The following is an 18820-nucleotide window of genomic DNA, read 5'->3' on the forward strand; positions in this document are numbered from 1 at the left end:
GGACCCTCAGGAGCACCCCGCAGGCTTCAGCAGGGCAAAAACGGGGACGTGCCAGTGCCCAAAATATCACCCTGCAAGCCAACACATTATGCATTAACGGGAAGACAAAGTTGAGGGTTCATGAACTCTGTTCATCACGGTTAACCGGGTTATGAATAACTTGCGCCACCTGCTGATAATTCCGCACGGTATATAACAACGCCATGTTTACCCATCACTGTCTCTTTGTCATTATCTCCACCTTTGTCAACGGGAATAATGGCAAAGAAAGCGCGGCAAGTAACATCACAGGGGTGGCAAACTCAAGGCCCTGTGAACAGGATCCAGCCGACAGTGCGCTTAGATCTGGCCTTGGAAACAGTGAAGGACTGGCCCGTGTTGCCTCTGCGCGGCGCTCCCGAACTCCGTTTTAGGATGTGACGGCTCCTGCAGCCCTCTGCCAACAAAAACTGAGCACTCCCGGGGTCACGTGATCAAAACTTGGACGCTTGGCAACGGACTCATATTTACGACAGCCAGTGTGCCATGATCACCCTTTGTGCCCTTCAGACAAGCTAAGTCCATGGGGGGGGGGGGGACCAGATTCACTCAACAACCGTGTTACTAACTCAACTGCAGGAATTCACTTAACAACGGAGGCAAGAAAGGGGGTGAAATGGGAGCAAACTCACTTACAGACTGTCTCGCTTAGCAACATAAATTTTGGGCTCTATTGTCATTAGTCAAGGACTACCTATGTCCTCCAGAGATCTCATTTTCTCATAATTATGTCCAAGATAGGATCATTTGGGCCTGGCGATTGGTCCCTCCAGACAAATTGGCTCAAGAATTGAGAAATTTCCCTGACAGAGCAATTAACGGGTGGAACAGCTTGCCACCAGAAGTTGTGAAGGGATGGACCCTGAAGGATTTTAAGAAGAGGTTGGAGACCCATTTGTCTGAAATGGGACAGGATTTCCTGCCTGTGCAGGGGGTTGGACTAGAAGACCTCCAAGGTCCCTTCTGTTATTCTTTTCTGTGTTTGACAAGAGCCATCGCATTTCCCATCAACCCATAAGCTAAGCTAGGTTTGTAGGTTACTAAGCACCCAACCTAACTTGGCTAAAACCAAGATGCACAAAGTGTGTGCACAGGTAGATCCTGCGTCTCTTTTACAATCCAGTTGCAACCCTCTCTTTCGTGCATTCCTCTCCCGCCCCGCCCTGCATCTGGACATTCCTTCCAGAGCTCCAGAAAACGGAGACAGACCCAGTTCTAGATTCCGTTTCTAGAAACCCTGAATGCTGGCTATTCCATTTGGGGGGGGGGGGGTTGGACTTCAACTCCCAGAATTCCAGAGTTGAAGTCCACCGGCCATGGTCAACAAACATTGAATTATGTCCCAGTGAATTTGGCACCCCTCTATCCCAAATACCAGCATCTGGAAAGTGTTTCTCAGTTGATTTAACCCGGTTTAACTTAAGCATCTTGCAGAACAGACCATCATTCCTGGTCTTTCTCCACAGTCCCATGTTTGAAAACACGTTTTCCTTTCCCGTCTCTTAGCTGACCCTCCCCACTCTCCCACCTGCTGAAGACTTCCTAGCTGTGGATGGATTCCTTTACAATACATGGGTTTAAAAACAAACCATGGTTTGAAGCGGATTCCGATTGCTGCACCCTCCAGAAATTAAGAGGCCTTGCTCACAGGGGAAACAAATGGTCTATGGAGAGGCCGGTCATTTCATTTCCTTAGGCCGCGGTTTATCCAAAGGGGGGGGGTTGGACTGGATGGCCTTAAGGGGACCCCTTCCATAAAGAGTAAGCTTAGCTACTGCAAGGCACTTTTGAAACCTCGTGGTCTTCTCTTCAAGACCCTTTCAAAGTCCTCCACCCCTTGAACCCTCCAAAAAGTAGGTGCACGCAATTCCCCCCCCCAAAAATCATTAAATTTTAACACATTGGCTTCCTGCATCGTTCCTTTTTAAAAACCAAGTCTTTTATTAAAAGTCTTATCCAAATTCCATTAACAAAAAGGAGATATATAAAAGAGGGCCCAAAATTCCAAAGGGGTGGGTGGGTTGGGGGGGAGATATGATTAATGGGTTAGGTTTCTTTTTTTTTTTACCAAATCTGTGCTGAATTTTTTTTTTTTAAACTAGGGGCTAAAAAATCCCAACCATCATCGGCCAGGAAGGGGGGAGGGGGGGAAGCGAGGGAGCGTTGAACCGCAGCTCTGAATGTGGGAGGTTTGTGCCCAAAGTGTTTTTTCCTAGCCACAAAAACTAAAATTACAATTTTTTTTAAAAGCAGGGCTTTACAAACTGCAGAATTCTTTTTTTAAAAGTATGCATATTTTTTTGCAACTTTGTGTTGCATTTTGCTAGACTGTTGATGCAAAGGCTTCCCCCCCTCCCCACCTTTGCCAGCTTCCTGTTGTGGGGCTGGCCACGGGTGGACTCGTGCGCCACATTTGTCTGGAGCATGCCCATTTTGGGGGGCACAGCTGAACTCCTCCCTCTGGGCTCGTGGTGGCGGCGGGCGGGTGAGTGGGGCACAGGTCAGCAAGGAATAAATCGCAGAAGCAGACAACCGAATTAAAAACAAAACATCACAGCAAGCGACCCACAATCCACGCGTAAAACACTTCGGCAACACCGCCGCAGAGCCCGTGCCACAGAGAGAGGACGGTTCCGCATCCGGAACTCACGCCGAGGGCCACAGCTGCACCACGCACCTCGCTCGGCCTTGTTTCCAGAAGGGTGCATCTTCAGACTCCGGGGCAGAGTGGGAGGGGCCATAGCAGACTTGACTCCACCCCCACCCACCCCAGCCAGAAATCGCCAGGAGTGTCCAAACGCATCCGGGTTCAGGGCGGTGGGGAAAGCCAAATTGCTTGCAGATTTGAGTAAATCTAACCCTTGCATCGCTAAGCCTTTGGTCGCAAATACCTCATATCTGGGGGTGGGAGGGGGTGTCATAGCACATGGGGAGGGGGGGCGCGCTGGCAAGAGAGGCAAGAGAAAGCTAACCCCCCAAAACAAAACGAAAATTCCAACTTCTCCTGAAACACCTATCCTTTTCTACATCTTTTAAAAAAATATATATTGTGGGTGTTTGCAGCCGTACAAAAGAGCGGAGGAGGGGAGGGGCGGCAGGAGAGGGGGAAGGGGATTCGTCACAGTTCTCACAAAGGTGTTGGGGGGGGGGGGAGAAACGGTGAGAGGCCGGGAAAGTCACACAGTCCGCCAAAAAAAAAAACACGGATCGGCCTGCAAAGGAGCCGAGGAGGAGGAGGAGGAAGAGGCGGCGGCAGGGACTCCTCAGTCGTCGTTTTCTTCATCCTCGTCGTCGTCCGGGTCTTCCTCGGGGTCTCGTTTCCGCTTCTCGCCCTGCTGGACCTCTGGAAAGGAAAGGAGACCACAGAGAGGGAGTGATAGGGTTGGACGAGGCAGACAACCGGCATATCCCCCATCCAATCCGAGACCGCGATTCTCAGGCACCAAAGTCAGCACAAGATACCCACCGGCTTCTTCATCCTCGTCCTCGTCTTCATCTACGTCGTCCTCATCATCTTCGTCCTGAAAGAGGAAGGGGCATTTTTGAGGGGGGAAAAAATATTTTTAGGAGGACTATCAGTAGTTCTCCTGGTGGAATTCTTGGACCAGATTCTTTCATCCTAACAAATCTTGTTAAAAAGAAGTTTGCGAATCTCAGCAAAGCTGAGATTCGCAGACTTCTTTTTAACAAGATTTGTTAGGATGAAAGCAGTAGCTTTGGTGGCTGCCTTGGCCTAGCAGTCTTGCCGTACAAACACACCCCACCCCCACAATTGCGCAGAAAGTGGGATTTTACGACTCACCTCGTCATCTCCCCCGTTCTCCTCGTCTTCGCCGTCTAAGTCCTCTTCGTCATCTAATTCGTCTTCCTCCTCTTCCTCATCCTCTTCATCTTCTACAAGGAAAAGACACCCCCCCGGCATCAGAGACTGGTTCACAACCCCGGGCAGTCCTCGATGTACGAACAGTTCATTTACTGACCGTTCAAAGTTATGGCAAGATCCACGTGGCCAAAGTTCAGACGGTTGGCAATCGACTCACATTTATGACGGTCATCTGCTATCATGCAAATGCCTTTTTTGACCCTCTGACACATGTTGTTAACTTAACAACATCATCAGTGATTCACTTAGTAACTGTGGCAGGGAAGGTTGTAAAATGGGGCAAAACCTGCTTAGCTAATGTCTCAGCTACAAAAATTTTGGTCTTCAACAATAACAGGATAATAAGAGTTGGATGAACGGAGAGCAGAGGCAATTCCTAGAATCAGGCTCCTAGGCTAGGGGAGGAGTCTGTGAATTAAACTCTTGAGGTCAAGGGGCCCCCCTAGAAATCTTGATTTTGCCACACAGGGCGCAGGACTTCTGCCGATTACCTCCCTCCGTCCCATCAGATCGCACAGATTGGGCCTCCTCCGAATTCCATCCGCCAGTCAGTGCCGACTGGCGACTACGCGGAGGAGAGCCTTCTCAGTAGCAGCTCCGACCCTTTGGAACGATCTCCCCGTGGAGATTCGTACCCTCACCACCGTCCAGCCCTTAAGATCTGGCTATCCCGTCAGGCCTGGGGATAAGATCCTAATCCGCCCCACCCGAATGCTGAATGAATGCTGTGTTTTACTGGTTTATTTTATTTTATTCACATATTTTATGTTTTGTCTTGCACTCTCTCCCACGAATTGTAAGCCGCCCTGAGTCCCCTCAGGGAAAAGGGCGGCCTATAAATGACAAATAAAACTAAAAACTAAAAACTAAACTAAACTAAAGGACTAAGTTACTCCATTTCCTCCAAAAACAGTGATTATCCCTTAAACATGAGCCAGCCGTGTGCGGCAGAAGCCCAAAAAGCAAATATGATCCTGGGTTGCGTAAACACGAGACATAGAATCAAGAGCACATGGAGTCTTTAGTAGTGCTTTACAAAGCCTTTAGTAAGGCCACACCTGGAATCCTGCACCCAGTTTTGGTCACCAAATTACAAAAAAGGTGTTGAGACTTTGGATAAAGTTCAGAGAAGAGCAACTAAGAATCTATTCCATATGTAAAGGATTCTCTAAACCTGGCAACTTTTAAGACTTGTGGACTTCAAATCCCAGAATTCTTCCGCCAGCCATGACAACAGGGAATTCTGGGAGTTGAAGCCCAAGAAGTTGCCAAGATGGGAGAGTCCTGATCTAGACCTCAAGGTTACCAAAAAAAAAAAAGGGGGGGGGGGGGGAGGAATCCATCGCAAGCCATTTCAGTGGCCCCAGAATCTTGGCCTCCCCCTCCAAATAACCACAACGGCAAGGCATTGACCGTCTCAAGGCTTTGGAAAAATGGTTGCTGGATCCATCCCCCAATAGGCTCACTACGGCCTCGAAGGAGGCAACAATCTTTTCTAACACGTCCCAGCCACGTTCTCTTGAGAGTTGGTGGAAAGTGAAAAAAAGTCAAAACGGCGGTTGCGGAATCGAAGACCTGGGGCCGAACTACTCACCGTCTCCGTTCTCATCGTACTCATCGTCCAGCCCGTCGGCTTCCGGGTCCGAGTCAGGGGCTTCTTTGTCGCTGGAGTCGAACCCATCAAGATAAATCAGCTGAGGCAGGAGGGTGAAGATGCTCTCGCGGTAGTTGTTTAGCGTCGTCACTTCGCAGTTGAAGAGGTCAAGGTTCCGCAGGTGGGGCAGCTTTTTCTGCAGCATAAGGGGGAGAAAGTGGCCCGGTTCAGGGGTGTGTGTGCTCCCCCCCCCGCCTCCACTCCAGGCACAGAGCAGCCACATCCCTCCCCTGGACCAAATGTGCACTCAATAAACTGACGGGCATTGATGCAAATTGTTAAGTCAAGGAGTACCTGTAGAACAGGGTGTCAAATTCGCGGCATCATGTGATGTATCACGACTTTCACCCCTTCGCTAAACTGGGCATGGGCGTGGCCAGTGCATAACGCATCCGGACCGCAAGTTTAACAGCCTTGCTGTAGAAGGTGGCCAGATTTTGGGAGGTGGCGGTGTGTCATTAAGTTGAGAACTACAGGCGGCTTCCTGTTTTCATTTTGTGCGTCTTTACACAACACACACAGGCGAAAACTCTCACTCGCAACTCAGTGCGGCCAGACCATCAACTCACCAGAGGGTCCAACGTGCTGATCTCTTTGATTTTATTCCCGCTGAGGTTCAACTGTGTCAAATTTGGCGTTTTTTCTGCGAGGACTTCCAGACCGCCCGAAATACGATTGTCGCTCAGTTCCAGCTGCCGAAAAGAAAATAATAAACGGCGGCTCCAGAGACAATACACTACCTAATCCTTCTGTGTGGATTATGCAACCTGGCCACCCCCCCCCCCGAGAATGCCCCACTACCCTCCCCACTGCAACCCCTCTGGAGTTGAATTGGAGCCCCTCCACTTAGAGAAACAGAAAAGGGCAAACAGGGAAACTGGAGGCAGCATTTTCAACCCACACCCTCTTTTGTAGATTTATTATGCAACTCTGCTAATCCTTCCACCCTCCCAGATTCTGGGCTCTGGGCCGTTAAGAATCACACTTTTAAAACCATGGCTTCAAATTTCAGATGACTAAGAAAAACAAGGATATTTCCATGGTGCAAAAATGCCACCAGCCAAACAGGATGGGACCAAAAGGAGAGGCAGGTTTGAAGCTAGCCTCCGCGAGAGGCACCCCCCCTCCAAAGGAGAATACTGCCCCCCCCACCCGCCCACCCCAAAGCTGGGCAGGTATGGAAAGCAAATAGATAAAATAAATGAAATAAAACAAAATATAAAAAGTAAAAATATATATAATGAACGAAATAAAATAGAAAATATATTACATAACATCAAATATAAAAAGTAAAAAATGTTAACTAAATAAATATTTAAAAAATATAAATATAAAAATACCAAAAATAAAATATATAATAAATAAAATTTAAAAAGTAAAAATGTAGAATAAACTAAAAATAAAATAATATATAAAAGGAAAAAATGAATATATGAAGAGAAATAAAATATATCATAAATTAAAAAACATAAAATGGGGGATGGGAAAAACAAAGACAGCAGAGGTAAACAGATAATCAGGCAGAGGACACGTGAGGGTGACGGAGAGGTCAGAAAAGGCAAAATAGGGGCTGCAACCATCCAGCTGAATGGGGGGGGGGCGGGCATTGCAAAAGGAATGATCGAGAGCAGCGTTTTCCCAATCTTGGGCGACTTTTAGAGGTGTGGACTACAACTCCCAGAATTCCCCAGCCCGCTCAGATCCGGCTCAACTCACAACACACACAGACACGCACAGCCAATCCTGCCGGCCTTGCCCCCAGGTGCTCACCTTCCGGAGTTTGCTAAGCTTGGGCAGGTTAGAGATGGAGAGAAGGCGGACGTTGATCATGCTCAGTAATTCCAGGTTTTCGAAGTCTGGGGAGAGCCCGCTGATCTTGCCATCTTCCGAGCAACAGTTGTCCAGCACCAGCTCCTTCACCTAGGAAAGCCAGACAAATCCATGACGCTCTTCAAAGTCCGGCGGCCGGAATTCCACCGGGCACAGCTAGGGGATTCTTGGGGATGTGGTCTAATCCAGGGGAGTCATCAACCTTTCGGATCTCAGGGACCACTAAATTCATAATTTTAAATCCCGCGGACCACTAATATTTTTCACACTTATGACCGTTGTAGCATCTCCCGTCACGTGATCAAAATTCAGACGCTTGGCAAAACAAATGAAACAAGCTGATAAGGAGACAACACAAGCCATAGGGATTGATGACATAAGCCAAGAGGAGAATAATTTTGGGGCTCCATTATGGTCAGGTCGCAAGTTAAGGATTAACTGTACAGGCAGTTCTTGGCTAACAATCCATTTAGTAACCACACGGCGGCACTGAAAAAAAAGGGAGTAGTTATGGAAGCACCCCCATGGCCACGCAATCGAAATTCAGGCCTTTGGCACAACAGGTGTGTGCCCCAGGATCACCTGACCGGCATTTGCAACCTTCCCACAAGCAAAGTCATCGTGAGAAGCCGGGTTCACTTCATGACCACACAAGTCACATAACAGCAATGATTCGCTTAACAGCCATGGCAAAGAAGGTTGCAAAATTGGGGGCAACGCCTGGGGTTCCTATCCTATCTCTCCAACCCTACTTCCCCCCCAAATTCAATTCTTAAAGATCCAGTCAGGACAAGCCAACAATGGCTGTGGCCTCTTGCTTTAGCCCACTGGGGAATATGTCACTATTTACCACAAATACGACACTATTCCCACAAGCATCCATCTTCTACAGTGCACCCTCTGGGGCCAATATATGCACACAGAATGACTGGTTCGTCAGACTTGCTCTGCCACCATTGGGCAAGAACTATACGAATGTATCATTTTTATTAAGTTTTTAATTTAAAAAAAAATTAAGTGTCCCCTTTCCAGTTCCTGCATTTCTGACGAGAGATGTGCTTTGAGAGGCAGGTGTCCCAAAATGAAGTCGGAGACCCTGACACAAATGTGTAGTTTTCTATAAATATATTTAACATCTACATCCACAGCAGACACAGGAACGTCATGAGGTAAATCTAAAAGGTATACAGAACACACAGAAGAAAAAGGCGGGAAAACAGGGAAGCTCCTCCTTTTTCACCCACAGCAACCAATCATAGCGCAGATTGCCTCATGCAGGAGCAGACTAGAGAGTCAGGAGCACAGAAAAACCATGAGGTAAATCTAAATGGTGTACAGAACACATAGAAGAAAAAGGCGGGAAAACAGGGAAGCTCCCCCTTTTTCACCCACAGCAACCAATCACAACATAGATGAGCAGACAAGATAATCAGGAACACAGGAACATCATGAGGTAAATCAAAAAGTATACAGAGCACACAAAAGAAAAAGAGGGGAAAACAGGGAAGCTCCTCCTTTTCACCCACAGCAACCAATCATAGCGCAAGATTGCCTCATGGATGAGCAGACCAGATAAGTCAGAAACACAGGAACATCATGAGATAAATCTAAATTGTACACACAGAAGGAAACAGAACACACAGAAGAAAAAGGCGGGGAAAAAGGGAAACGCTCTTTATACCAACAGCAACCAATCACAACATAAACAGACAAGGTAGTCAGGAACACCATGAGGTAAATCTAAATGGTATACAGAACACACAGAAGAAAAAGGCGGGAAGAAAAGGGACACTCCCCCTTTATACCCACAGCAACCAATCATACCGCAGATTGCCTCATCCAAGTGTCAGCACTCTCTAAGTAATCAACTGCAACTGTGTGTTCTGAGCCACTGTACACTTTATTGTTCCAGCTACTAAATTAAATAGGCTAAGCAGATGAAGAGGAGCCACCTCATGGAGTAGCCTCGGACAAGCCTTTGAAGAAGGAGCTAAGAGTGAAGCCTAGCCTGCAGGCTTGTTGTGAGGCCGTTGCTGAGACAAACAATCGGCTCTCAACTGCGGCTGCCTTTGCAAAGGAAGTCGACGTCCTTTCTGGAAAGCAGGAAGAAAAAAGAAGTTTCATAAGACCAGCCCTTCTTTCTGCAGCCGTGCTGCAAACATTGTGGAGTGCACAGATATCAATCCAAAAACACCACGCCTACATGCTACGACCGCAAGTAGTTCTCGACTTACAACCATGTGTGACCATTTGAAGTTATACCAAGCCCAGAGAGACTTGTGACTATTTTCACACTTATGACCACTGCTGCATTCAGACCACGTGATCAAAATTCAGGCATGCGGCAACTGGTTCATATTTATGACCGATGCAATGTCCCGGGGTTCTGCGACCTCCTTGACGGGGAAGCCAGATTCACTGAACCATGTTATTAACACAAAAACTGCAGTGACTCATTTAATGACTGTGGCAAGAATGGTCATAAAATGGGGCAAAACGCACTTAATAACCGTCTCGCTTAAGAGAACAGAAATTCTGGGCTCAATTGTGGTTATAAGTCAGGGAATACTTCTTGGACGAAGCAAAAAACAGGAATAAATCCGTAACCGTGCTGCGTGTGAAGCCAGGAAAACAGGATCGCCCCAGGCAGACCCAGACTCAAAGGCAGACCAAGGGGGCACACCAGAGTTAAGAAGACAAGGTTTCCAGTTCTGCTCCGTTGACAATCCCTTTGATTCATCAATATTCGGAGGAACCATGAGGACTAGAATCTTGCTTCTTTGAACACTTCAGCTGCAATGCACCACTTTAAGTCCCCGCGTCCCAGCGCAGAGGCTGGGAAAGGCTTGCTTACATACACCCACGCCCTGCCAGCAACCGGCTTTTCAAGCTGCCTGACCCGGAGGCCTCGGGACTGGCTCCACGCAGGCCGTCTTCCTGAAAGTGCCCGAGCTTGGCGCTGCTCGGAGCAGCTGCGTGGCACAAGCCCAGCCTGATCTCATGAGTCTGGCAGCACAGCAGCAATGCAGCCCAACCGGCCACGCCAGCAACTGCATTCTTTTGCCGCGCCTGACCCTGCAGTTTCTCCCCTCTGCGCAGGCCGAGGCAGGATAATGCTCACCCGGGATCCGTGCACGGATGGATGCCAGAAAGGGAGGAGGGGTGGGCCACATGCCCAGCGGGGCTGGATGGGCTCTCCACAGGAGCTGGCCAACCGTACAAAGAATTGGGGAAGAATCTCATGATCGGACAAGCAAGTGGATTTGATTCCTGGGGAATAATCAGTTTTGATCCACCCTCCATTTAGGGGCAACGCAAGGCACGAAAACACCAAAACTCACAGCAATATCCTAGGACAGTGTTTCTCAACCTTTGCAACTTGAAGATGTCCGGACTTCAAGTCCCAGAATTCCCCAGCCAGCATTCGCTGGCTGGGGGATTCTGGGAGTTGAAGTCCGGACATCTTCAAGTTGCCAAGGTTGAGAAACACTGTCCTAGAAGGACAAACACGCACCGGAAGCCCTCGACTCACAACAGTTCATTTAGCGATCGAAGTTACAACGGAACCGAAAACAGTGACTTCATGATCAGTTCTGCAGTTCGGCTGTTCAAATCTCACCGGCTCAAGGTTGACGCAGCCTTCCATCCTTCCGAGGTGGGTAAAATGAGGACCCGGATTGTTGTTGGGGGCGATATGCGGACTCTGTAAACCGCTTAGAGAGGGCTGCAAAGCACTGTGAAGCGGTATATAAGTCTAACTGCTATTGCTATCTATCTATCTATCTATCTATCTATCTATCTATCTATCTATCTATCTATCTATCTATCTATCTATCTATCTGTCTGGGTGAAATGAGGACCCAGACTGTGGGGGCAATATGCTGACTCTCTGTAAACCGCTTAGAGAGGGCTGAAAGCCCTATGAAGCGGTATACAAGTCTAACTGCTATTGCTATCACTTTTCACATTTACGACAGCGTCCCCCATGGACGCGTGGGCTCCAAATGCAGACACCCGGCAACTGGGTTCATATTTATGACGGCTGCAGTGTCCCGGAATCCACTTTTGCAACCTTCTGACTAGCTGACTTACCCGTGTTACCGACTTTTAACCACTGTGGGATGCACTCAAGCACCGCAGCGGAAAAGCTTTGTAAAACACAATTGGTCTCACTTAGCAATGGAAATCTGGGGCTCGATTGTGGTTAAGTCAAGGACTATCTGTGCCTGGCTTAAAATAAAAAAAAACCAGGCGGCATCCGTGGGTATCTTTTCAGACTCACAAATAAAGCAAGCAAACACCTTTTGTTTTTTTCTAGCTAGACTAAGGTAACTCTCCTCTTTACAATAGGTAGATCCATTTCTAAATTTCAGGTTGAATTGGCGGAGTATTAATCCCCTCCGAGGCTCTTCCAATAATCCACCTCTTAAGCCTGCTGGCCTTCCACCCTTCCCTGGACAGGGCATCTTTACATGAACCAGTGGTGTGCCAATCGAAAAAAGACACACATGTATACCTTCCACACTCTTACCGCTCTCTATCAATGACTGATTTATACCCGTGCACATTATTTAATTTGATGCTCGCCAAGCTAAATTCTTAAAACAGAATACAATTTGTAAAGCCTTAGTACGGCCACACTTGGAATATTTGCATCCAGTTTTGGTCGCCACGATGTAAAAAAGATTTTGAGACTCTGGAAAGAGTGCAGAGAAGAGCAACGAAGAGGATGAGGGGACTGGAGGGTAAAATATAAGAACGGTTGCAGGAACTGGGTACGTCTAGAGAAAAGAAGGACTAGGGGGGCAAGATAGCAATATTTGAGGGGCTGCCACGAAGACAAGGGGGTCAACTTATTCTCCAAAGCACCTGAAGGCAGGACGAGAAGCGACAGATGGAAACTCACCAAGGAGAGAATCAACCTGGGATTAAGGAGAAACTTCCTAACAGTGAGGACAATTAGCCAGTGGAACTGCTTGCCACTGGAAGTTGTGGGGGGGCTCCATCCCTGGAGGTTTTCAAAGAGGAGACTGGACGGTCACTTGTCTGAAATGGTACAGGGTCTCCTGCTTTAGCAGGTGGCTGGACTAGAAGACCTCCAAGGTCCCTTCCAACTCCGATGATGATTCTGCAACGCCAGGTGACACTAATTTCAAACCCATTTCCCAAGTGGTGAAAAGTTTGCAGACTTTTCAACCCAGACTTCTGAGAAAAGTTTCTTTTCTGCCAAATTTTCTCTTCCTCTCATTTAGAGCCCTCCCATTTTTTTCTCATAAAAGGACTCTGAGTGGTGTACAAATTATCCCATCAAGAGGACTAGAATCTTGAGTCCCAAAGGTGTGGGGCGTTTGCCTGTAAGGAACACTGTGTTATGCAGAAAAAAATCTGAAATTCTCTGGGCAATTACAGCAATTTGGTGCAGTATATTGTACAAGCAAAATCACTTTTGTTTTACTTGGAAATGCCAAAAAAAGATCTAATGTAACTTTCAAAGCCCCAAACAATTATTTCTAGAGACAAAATCCAAAGGGCAAAGACTTAAATCACTCATCAACTACAATACTGGGTAGAAGGATCAATAATAATCAATAATTTCCTTTGTAGCCTTCAGTTGGGCCTGTTTTCCTGGACGTAACAACTTCCCAAAACGAATGTTTTGTGCAAGCCACCAAATTGATTTCCATAAGATCTAGAAACTTGGAATTTCAGAGGGTGGAAGCAGGCACAACGTGCGAGAAACCTTATTTCTTCTGCAAAAAAGGGACAACTTTCAGAGCTGGCGGACTTCAACTCCCAGCTCTGCCGGCTGGGGAATTCTGGGAGTTGAAGTCCACCCGCTCTGAAAAGTTGCTAAAAGTTGAGAATTACTGAGGACTAGAATGGTGTTGAAGAGAAACACACACAAAATTCCACAAAGGGGCTATTTATTTATTTTTTTGCTTTATGGAGAGACAACACCTGTGCACCAAACTTAACAAGTCACACTTTCTTCCTGTCTTTCCAAGCTGCCATTTTTAGCTTTAACACTCCCCCCCCACAAAAAAGTCCCCAAATTGCTCTTGGTCGCCTCGAATTTGGGAGACTCAACTCTTGGCCCCTTTAAGGAACAAAACAGCCAGAGGGGGAAAGGGGGGGGGGGGGTGTCTGCTCTTGTTTTTTTTTTTAAGGAACCCAGGCCCAGCTGCTGGGGCAACCTCTGGCACATCTGTAGAGGGGATTTCGCCCCCCCCTACCCCTCAAATTCTGGGAATAAAAGCATTACACAGGAACTGAACTGCCCCCCCCCCAAACAATCACACCTCACTAGAAAAATACACTACTCAACTTACAACCGTTTTTTCACACTTAACGACCCGTAACATCCCATGGTCACATGACCAAGATTTCAGATGCTTGGCAACTTGTCTCCTATTTAAGACGGTTGCGGTATCATATGTGTGTGTGTGTGTCGCTTCCCCTTTGGCTACCACCCCAATAGGGAAGCCAATATTCACTTAACCATGTGACTCGCTTAAGAACAGCAGTGGTTCGCTTAACGGCGACAGCCAAGGAAATTTGCCCAATGAGGCAAAAGGCACTGAAAAGCTGTCCTGATTAGCAACGGGAACCCAGGGCTGCATTTTGGTTATAAGTGGAGGATTATCTTGTATATATATTTTATAATATTTATATATTGGTCAGCATTTGGGCTACCTCTTTTTCCTGCTCCCGAGTGGCTCTTGATGGGGAGGGGGGGGCATGTTTTCTGAACTGAAACCCCCCACCCACCCTTTGCAGAGGTGGCTGACTCCATTCTCCCCCTATCTGGAGAAAATTAAATCTCTGAATTAAGATGCAAGATTGCACTGAAGGAAGGAACACAAATAAGAATGCTTCCGTCTCACTTCCCCTAGGCTGCAAGCTCCTCCTTTGGGAAAGATCTTGCAGGAAAAGCCAAACCGTATTTATCCTTTTATTGTTATTTTTCTCTCCCTCCCCCTTTTACTGTTTTTGTTCTGCTGCTTTGAAAGAACAGGGAGCCCTCCTGAAATTCGTCTGACCACAAAGTTACCGCCCGTTAGGACCTTTACAATACAATAGCAGAGTTGGACGGGACCTTGGAGGTCTTCTAGTCCAGTGTTTCTCAACCATGACAACTTGGAAGATGTCCGAACTTCAACTCCCAGAATTCCCCAGCCAGCATTCGCTGGCTGGGGAATTCTGGGAGTTGAAGTCCGGACATCTTCAAGTTGCCAAGGTTGAGAAACACTGTTCTAGTTCAACCCCCTGCCTAGGCAGGAAACCCTACACCACCTTCAGAGAAATGGTTTTCTAATCTCTTCTTCAAAACTTCCAGTGTTAGAATAGAACAGAACAGAATAGAAGTTGGAAGGGACCTTGGAGGTCTTCTAGTCCAACCCCTGGCCTAGGCAGGAAACCCTACACCACCTTCAGAGAAATGGTTTTCTAGTCTCTTCTTAAAAACTCCCAGTGTTAGTCCACACAACCCCAGCCTGTTCTGCAACCTTCTGATAAGCCACGTCCATGGGGGGGGGGGGGGGAGAGGAGAAGCCAGAGATTGACTTAACTCATCAACTGCAGCGATTCACTTAACAACTGGGCCAAAATGTCTGTCTTAACAGCAGAAATCCCTGGCCTCAATTCTGCCAGGCAACTTTATAGGGGACGACAATTCTGTGCCAGCCTCATTGCAAATAAAAGGGGTCAGTTCAATCCCTCCCCCACAAACAAAGGCAGCAGAAGCAGAGATGATGCCCGCAGGGATGCCCCCTCCCCATTGTCATGAAAATGCAGCCATCCTGCCCTCCGGGGTCTCTTGTGCAGAAGGGAAAGCAGCCCTGTGGCAGGCTTGCAAGGGGCATCAATCCTTCCCTTCCCCACCATCCAGAGTCAGAGTGGAGGAAGCTGAGAAGCGAAACATCTTCAAAAGAAAAAAAGCAAGAGGGGGAAAAAAAATATTGGAAATAAAATCACCTTTGGAACCACCAGGGCTTGGATGGCTGAGAATCTCCAGAGGTTTATTAGCTGTACAATTTGGGATGGGCACCCTTGGAATGGTGGTGGTGGGAGGAAGAATGGATTTCCCAAGGGAAAAACACTGCAGACTACAGGAACCATGTGCCCCACTTATCTTCTAACACAGATAAGCCTCCAAGTGGCCTCAACGACCCTCTTAAAGGATGCAAATGACCAGCTTTGTCTGCAAGGAGAATCAATCCTCCCCTTCCCTCCACATCCGGTCAGAGTGGAGGAAGCAAAAGGCCTTGAGAGGAAAAACCAAGGAAGGAGAAGAAAAGAGAGAGAGAGAGAGAGAGAGAGAGAGAGAGAGAGAGAGGAAGCCCTGGAGGGCTGAGACTCCCCAGAGACTACAAGCCCCAGAATTCCTCGCGGGGATTGGACGGGGAGAAGAGAGAAGCCATGATCGCCACCCGGCTAGGCGGCTTTTGCAGCAGCAGCAGGAGGGAGGGAGGGCCGCCCGGGGCTCCATTGCAAGCCCTTTCAGGTTCATCTGGGGCTCCGAGCCCCACACAAGCCGCGCCCCATTACGATTCCACCCCCCCCACACCTTTCCAGGGCAGGAGGCTCTTGCAAGGAGGCGCCCGCGGGCGGACTCCCAAGCCGGGGCTTTGAAGGGAGGGGGAGGAGAGTAAAGATTTCCCCTTCCAGGACTGCTTTCCCTTCTGCACACGAGACCCTGTACAGAAGGGAAAGCAGCGAGGGACCCCCCCCTCCAAAAGGGACGGTACAATGAAAAAGGAAGGGAGGGGGGCTCCTCCCAAATGCACCCTTCGCCCCCTCCCCATGCAGCATCCTCTGCAAAACCAACGCCAGCTTGCAAAAAAAAACCAAATCCTGGGGTGTTGGGGGTATTTTTTTTGGGTGGGGGGGGGAATCATGTGCTTGATGCAAAACGCCCGGCCGCCTTGCAAAGCCTCGGACTCCCGACATGCCTAGTCCCCCTCCCCTTTCTTTCCAGCGGATGGCACGAAAGTTTGCCCCAGTATGTGTCCCCCCCCAACGCCATGCTTAGGCGACCCCTCCCGCCCCCCCTCCGCAAAAAGCCCGATGCCCCTTCCCAGTAGCGGCACCCCAAGCCGCCCCCAGCCCCTCCCTCCATTTTGTTTGGGAGCCCCCCCGTGGGGGAAAGACCCACGTGGACGAGGCAAGCAGTCCCTTCCCTCCCCCTTTCTCTCCCACGCGAGATCTCCCCCCACATTCCCCCCCACCACCTCCAGGAGGAGTTATTTTGGGGGGGTTGGGGGGTCCTCCCTTCCTCTCGGGGAAGCTAAATGGGGGAAGCAGACCCCCCCATCCCAGGTTGGAGACCCCCCATTCCCAGGTGGAGCCCGATCCCCACGTGCGCGACCCCCCACCCGTTCTTTCCTGGGGGGGACGATCGGGGGAGGGGAACCCTTTCACCGGCTGCTCCGGCCCGGCCATGTGCGCGGGGGTCCACTGGCGGCGGGGGGGGCGTCTGGAAGGGGAGGGGGGGCTTCCAGGGTCTTTTGGGGGGGGCGCAGGAAGGCCCTCCTCCAGGCCGCCCGCCCTCCCTCCCGCGCGCCTCCAACATGTCTGCCGGGCACACGTGTGTGCAAGCGTGGGGGGGAGGGGAGAAGGAAATAGGCGACCCCCCTCAATGCCCCCCCCCGGGGCTGACCTCGGCGGGCTTCTTGTTGCGCAGCTCCAGCGTCAGCCGCTTCTTCATCTCCATGGCGCAGCGCCGCTCTCGCTCTCTCTCCTACCGGGGGCCCCGCAGCCAGCCAAGCGCCCAACGGCCCGCCGCGGCCCTGCTCGGGAGCGAAGTGGAGGCCGGCGCCGCCGACGCCGACGCTTATATAGTGCGGAAGCAAAGGGGCGGGGCGGAGGAGGGCGGCGGAAGAGGCGGAGTCTAGCGATGGCGCCGGAAGAGGCGGGGCGCCGGAGGGAAGTATTCCCGCCTCTGGGCTCACTCGAGGCCGGCCTGGTGGCTGGGCTCGACCTGAGGAGGCGGAGCTCCGTCCTCGCCCGGTTCTGCCTGGAGAGCCGGTGGATTCCTCCCGCCGCCTGAGGCGATCTTTTCCCCGTTCCCGAGGCGGCTCCCGCCATTCTCCGGTTTTTTTTTGTCTTTTTCGAAGGGGCTCTTCCCGCGCCTCTTCCCCGCCCCTCCGTTGGGCTCGGCCGAGGCGGTTCATCGCAACGTTGATCAATACCCGGGGGTCCTCGACTTAGAACCACACAAGGGAGCGCGACGTTTCCGTTGCTAAGCCAAGGCAGTTGCTAAGCCGCTGCTTTGCCCCGTTTTGCGGCCATCTTGGCCACCGCCGTTAAGCGAATCCCGCGGTCCTTAAGCGAATCCCCCTCCGCTGCTTGTTGGAAGGAAGTGGCAAATAGGATTGTGTGACTCCCAGGATGCTACAACCACTGTATAAACCAGTGTTTCTCAACCTTGGCGACTTTTAAGTCCTGTGGACTTCAACTCCCAGAATTCCCCAGCCAGCTCTGCTGGCTGGGGGATTCTGGGAGTTGAAGTCCACAGGACTTAAAGTCGCCAAAGTTGAGAAACACTAGTATAAACACACACCTCAATTGCCAAGCGCCTGAATTGTGATCACAGGAGGGAGGGAGGGAGGGGACGCAAAACGGTCATTAAACGTGAAAACTGGTCGGAAGTCACTTTTTTTCCAATGCTGTCGTAACTCAACAAATAGTTGCTCCGAAGGAGCTTTTATTTATTTATTTATTTATTCCAAGAGGCAAGTGGACTTCATGGTTTTTCCTTCGAAGAGGTTTCGCTTCTCGCTTGAGAAGCTTCTTCGGTTCAGTCCTGCAATTCAGCTTCAGAACTGAAGAAGCTCCTCGGATGAGAAGCGAAACCTCTTCAAAGGAAAACCAGAAAGTCCAGTTGCCTCTTGGAATAATAATAATAATAATAATAATAATAAAAACACCTTTGGGACAAGAAGGACCTACCTGGAGGAGCACTGAGAATCTCAACAGACATTTAACAAATAGTTGTAACTTGAACTTTTGATAAGCAAAGGCAATGGAGACTAAAACATAGGAAGAACGGTTGCAGGAACTGGGTATGTCTAGTTTAATGAAAAGAAGGACCAGGGGAGACATGATAGCAGTCTTCCAATATCTCAGGGGTTTCCCCAAAGAAGAGGGAGTCAAGCTATTCTCCAGGGCACCTGAGGGCAGAACAAGAAGCAATGGGTGGAAACTAATCAAGGAGAGAAGCAACTTAGAACTGAGGAGGAATTTCCTGACAGTCAGAACAATTAATCAGTGGAACAGAAGTTGCCTCCAGAAGTTGTGAATGCCCCAATAGTGGAAGTTTTTAAGAAGATGTTGGATAGCCATTTGTCTGAAACGGTATAGGGTTTCCTGCCTAGGCAGAGGGTTGGACTAGAAGACCTCCAAGGTCCCTTCCA

General features: G+C 49.3%; 1 protein-coding gene across 1 annotated transcript; it reads right to left on the reverse strand.

The window, feature by feature from the left end:
- Positions 1-1960: 1960 nt before the first annotated feature.
- Positions 1961-17221, reverse strand: LOC106542162 (acidic leucine-rich nuclear phosphoprotein 32 family member D). Its single transcript, XM_087703406.1, has 7 exons — positions 17065-17221; positions 7347-7496; positions 6146-6268; positions 5517-5712; positions 3842-3933; positions 3506-3560; positions 1961-3382 (listed from the first exon to the last, which is right to left on the reverse strand). The coding sequence occupies exons 1-7, from the start codon at positions 17116-17118 to the stop codon at positions 3303-3305; spliced, it is 750 nt and encodes a 249-aa protein (XP_087559532.1). The 5' UTR covers positions 17119-17221; the 3' UTR covers positions 1961-3302.
- Positions 17222-18820: the final 1599 nt, after the last annotated feature.

This window comes from Thamnophis sirtalis, unplaced genomic scaffold (genome assembly GCF_051295495.1).
Source record: "Thamnophis sirtalis isolate CommonGarterSnake01/CBP01778 unplaced genomic scaffold, rThaSir2_p1.2 scaffold_1, whole genome shotgun sequence".
Classification (NCBI taxonomy): domain Eukaryota; kingdom Metazoa; phylum Chordata; class Lepidosauria; order Squamata; family Natricidae; genus Thamnophis; species Thamnophis sirtalis.

Excerpts from the sequence above, each read along its gene's own strand:
- LOC106542162 (XM_087703406.1), bottom strand. The coding sequence starts at position 17,118 with ATGGAGATGAAGAAGCGGCTGACGCTGGAGCTGCGCAACAAGAAGCCC. Across the intron at positions 5,713-6,145 it reads TCAGCACGTTGGACCCTCTG|AAAAAGCTGCCCCACCTGCG; the intron begins GTGAGTTGATGG and ends CTTATGCTGCAG. Across the intron at positions 3,383-3,505 it reads GGACGAGGATGAAGAAGCCG|AGGTCCAGCAGGGCGAGAAG; the intron begins GTGGGTATCTTG and ends TTTCCTTTCCAG.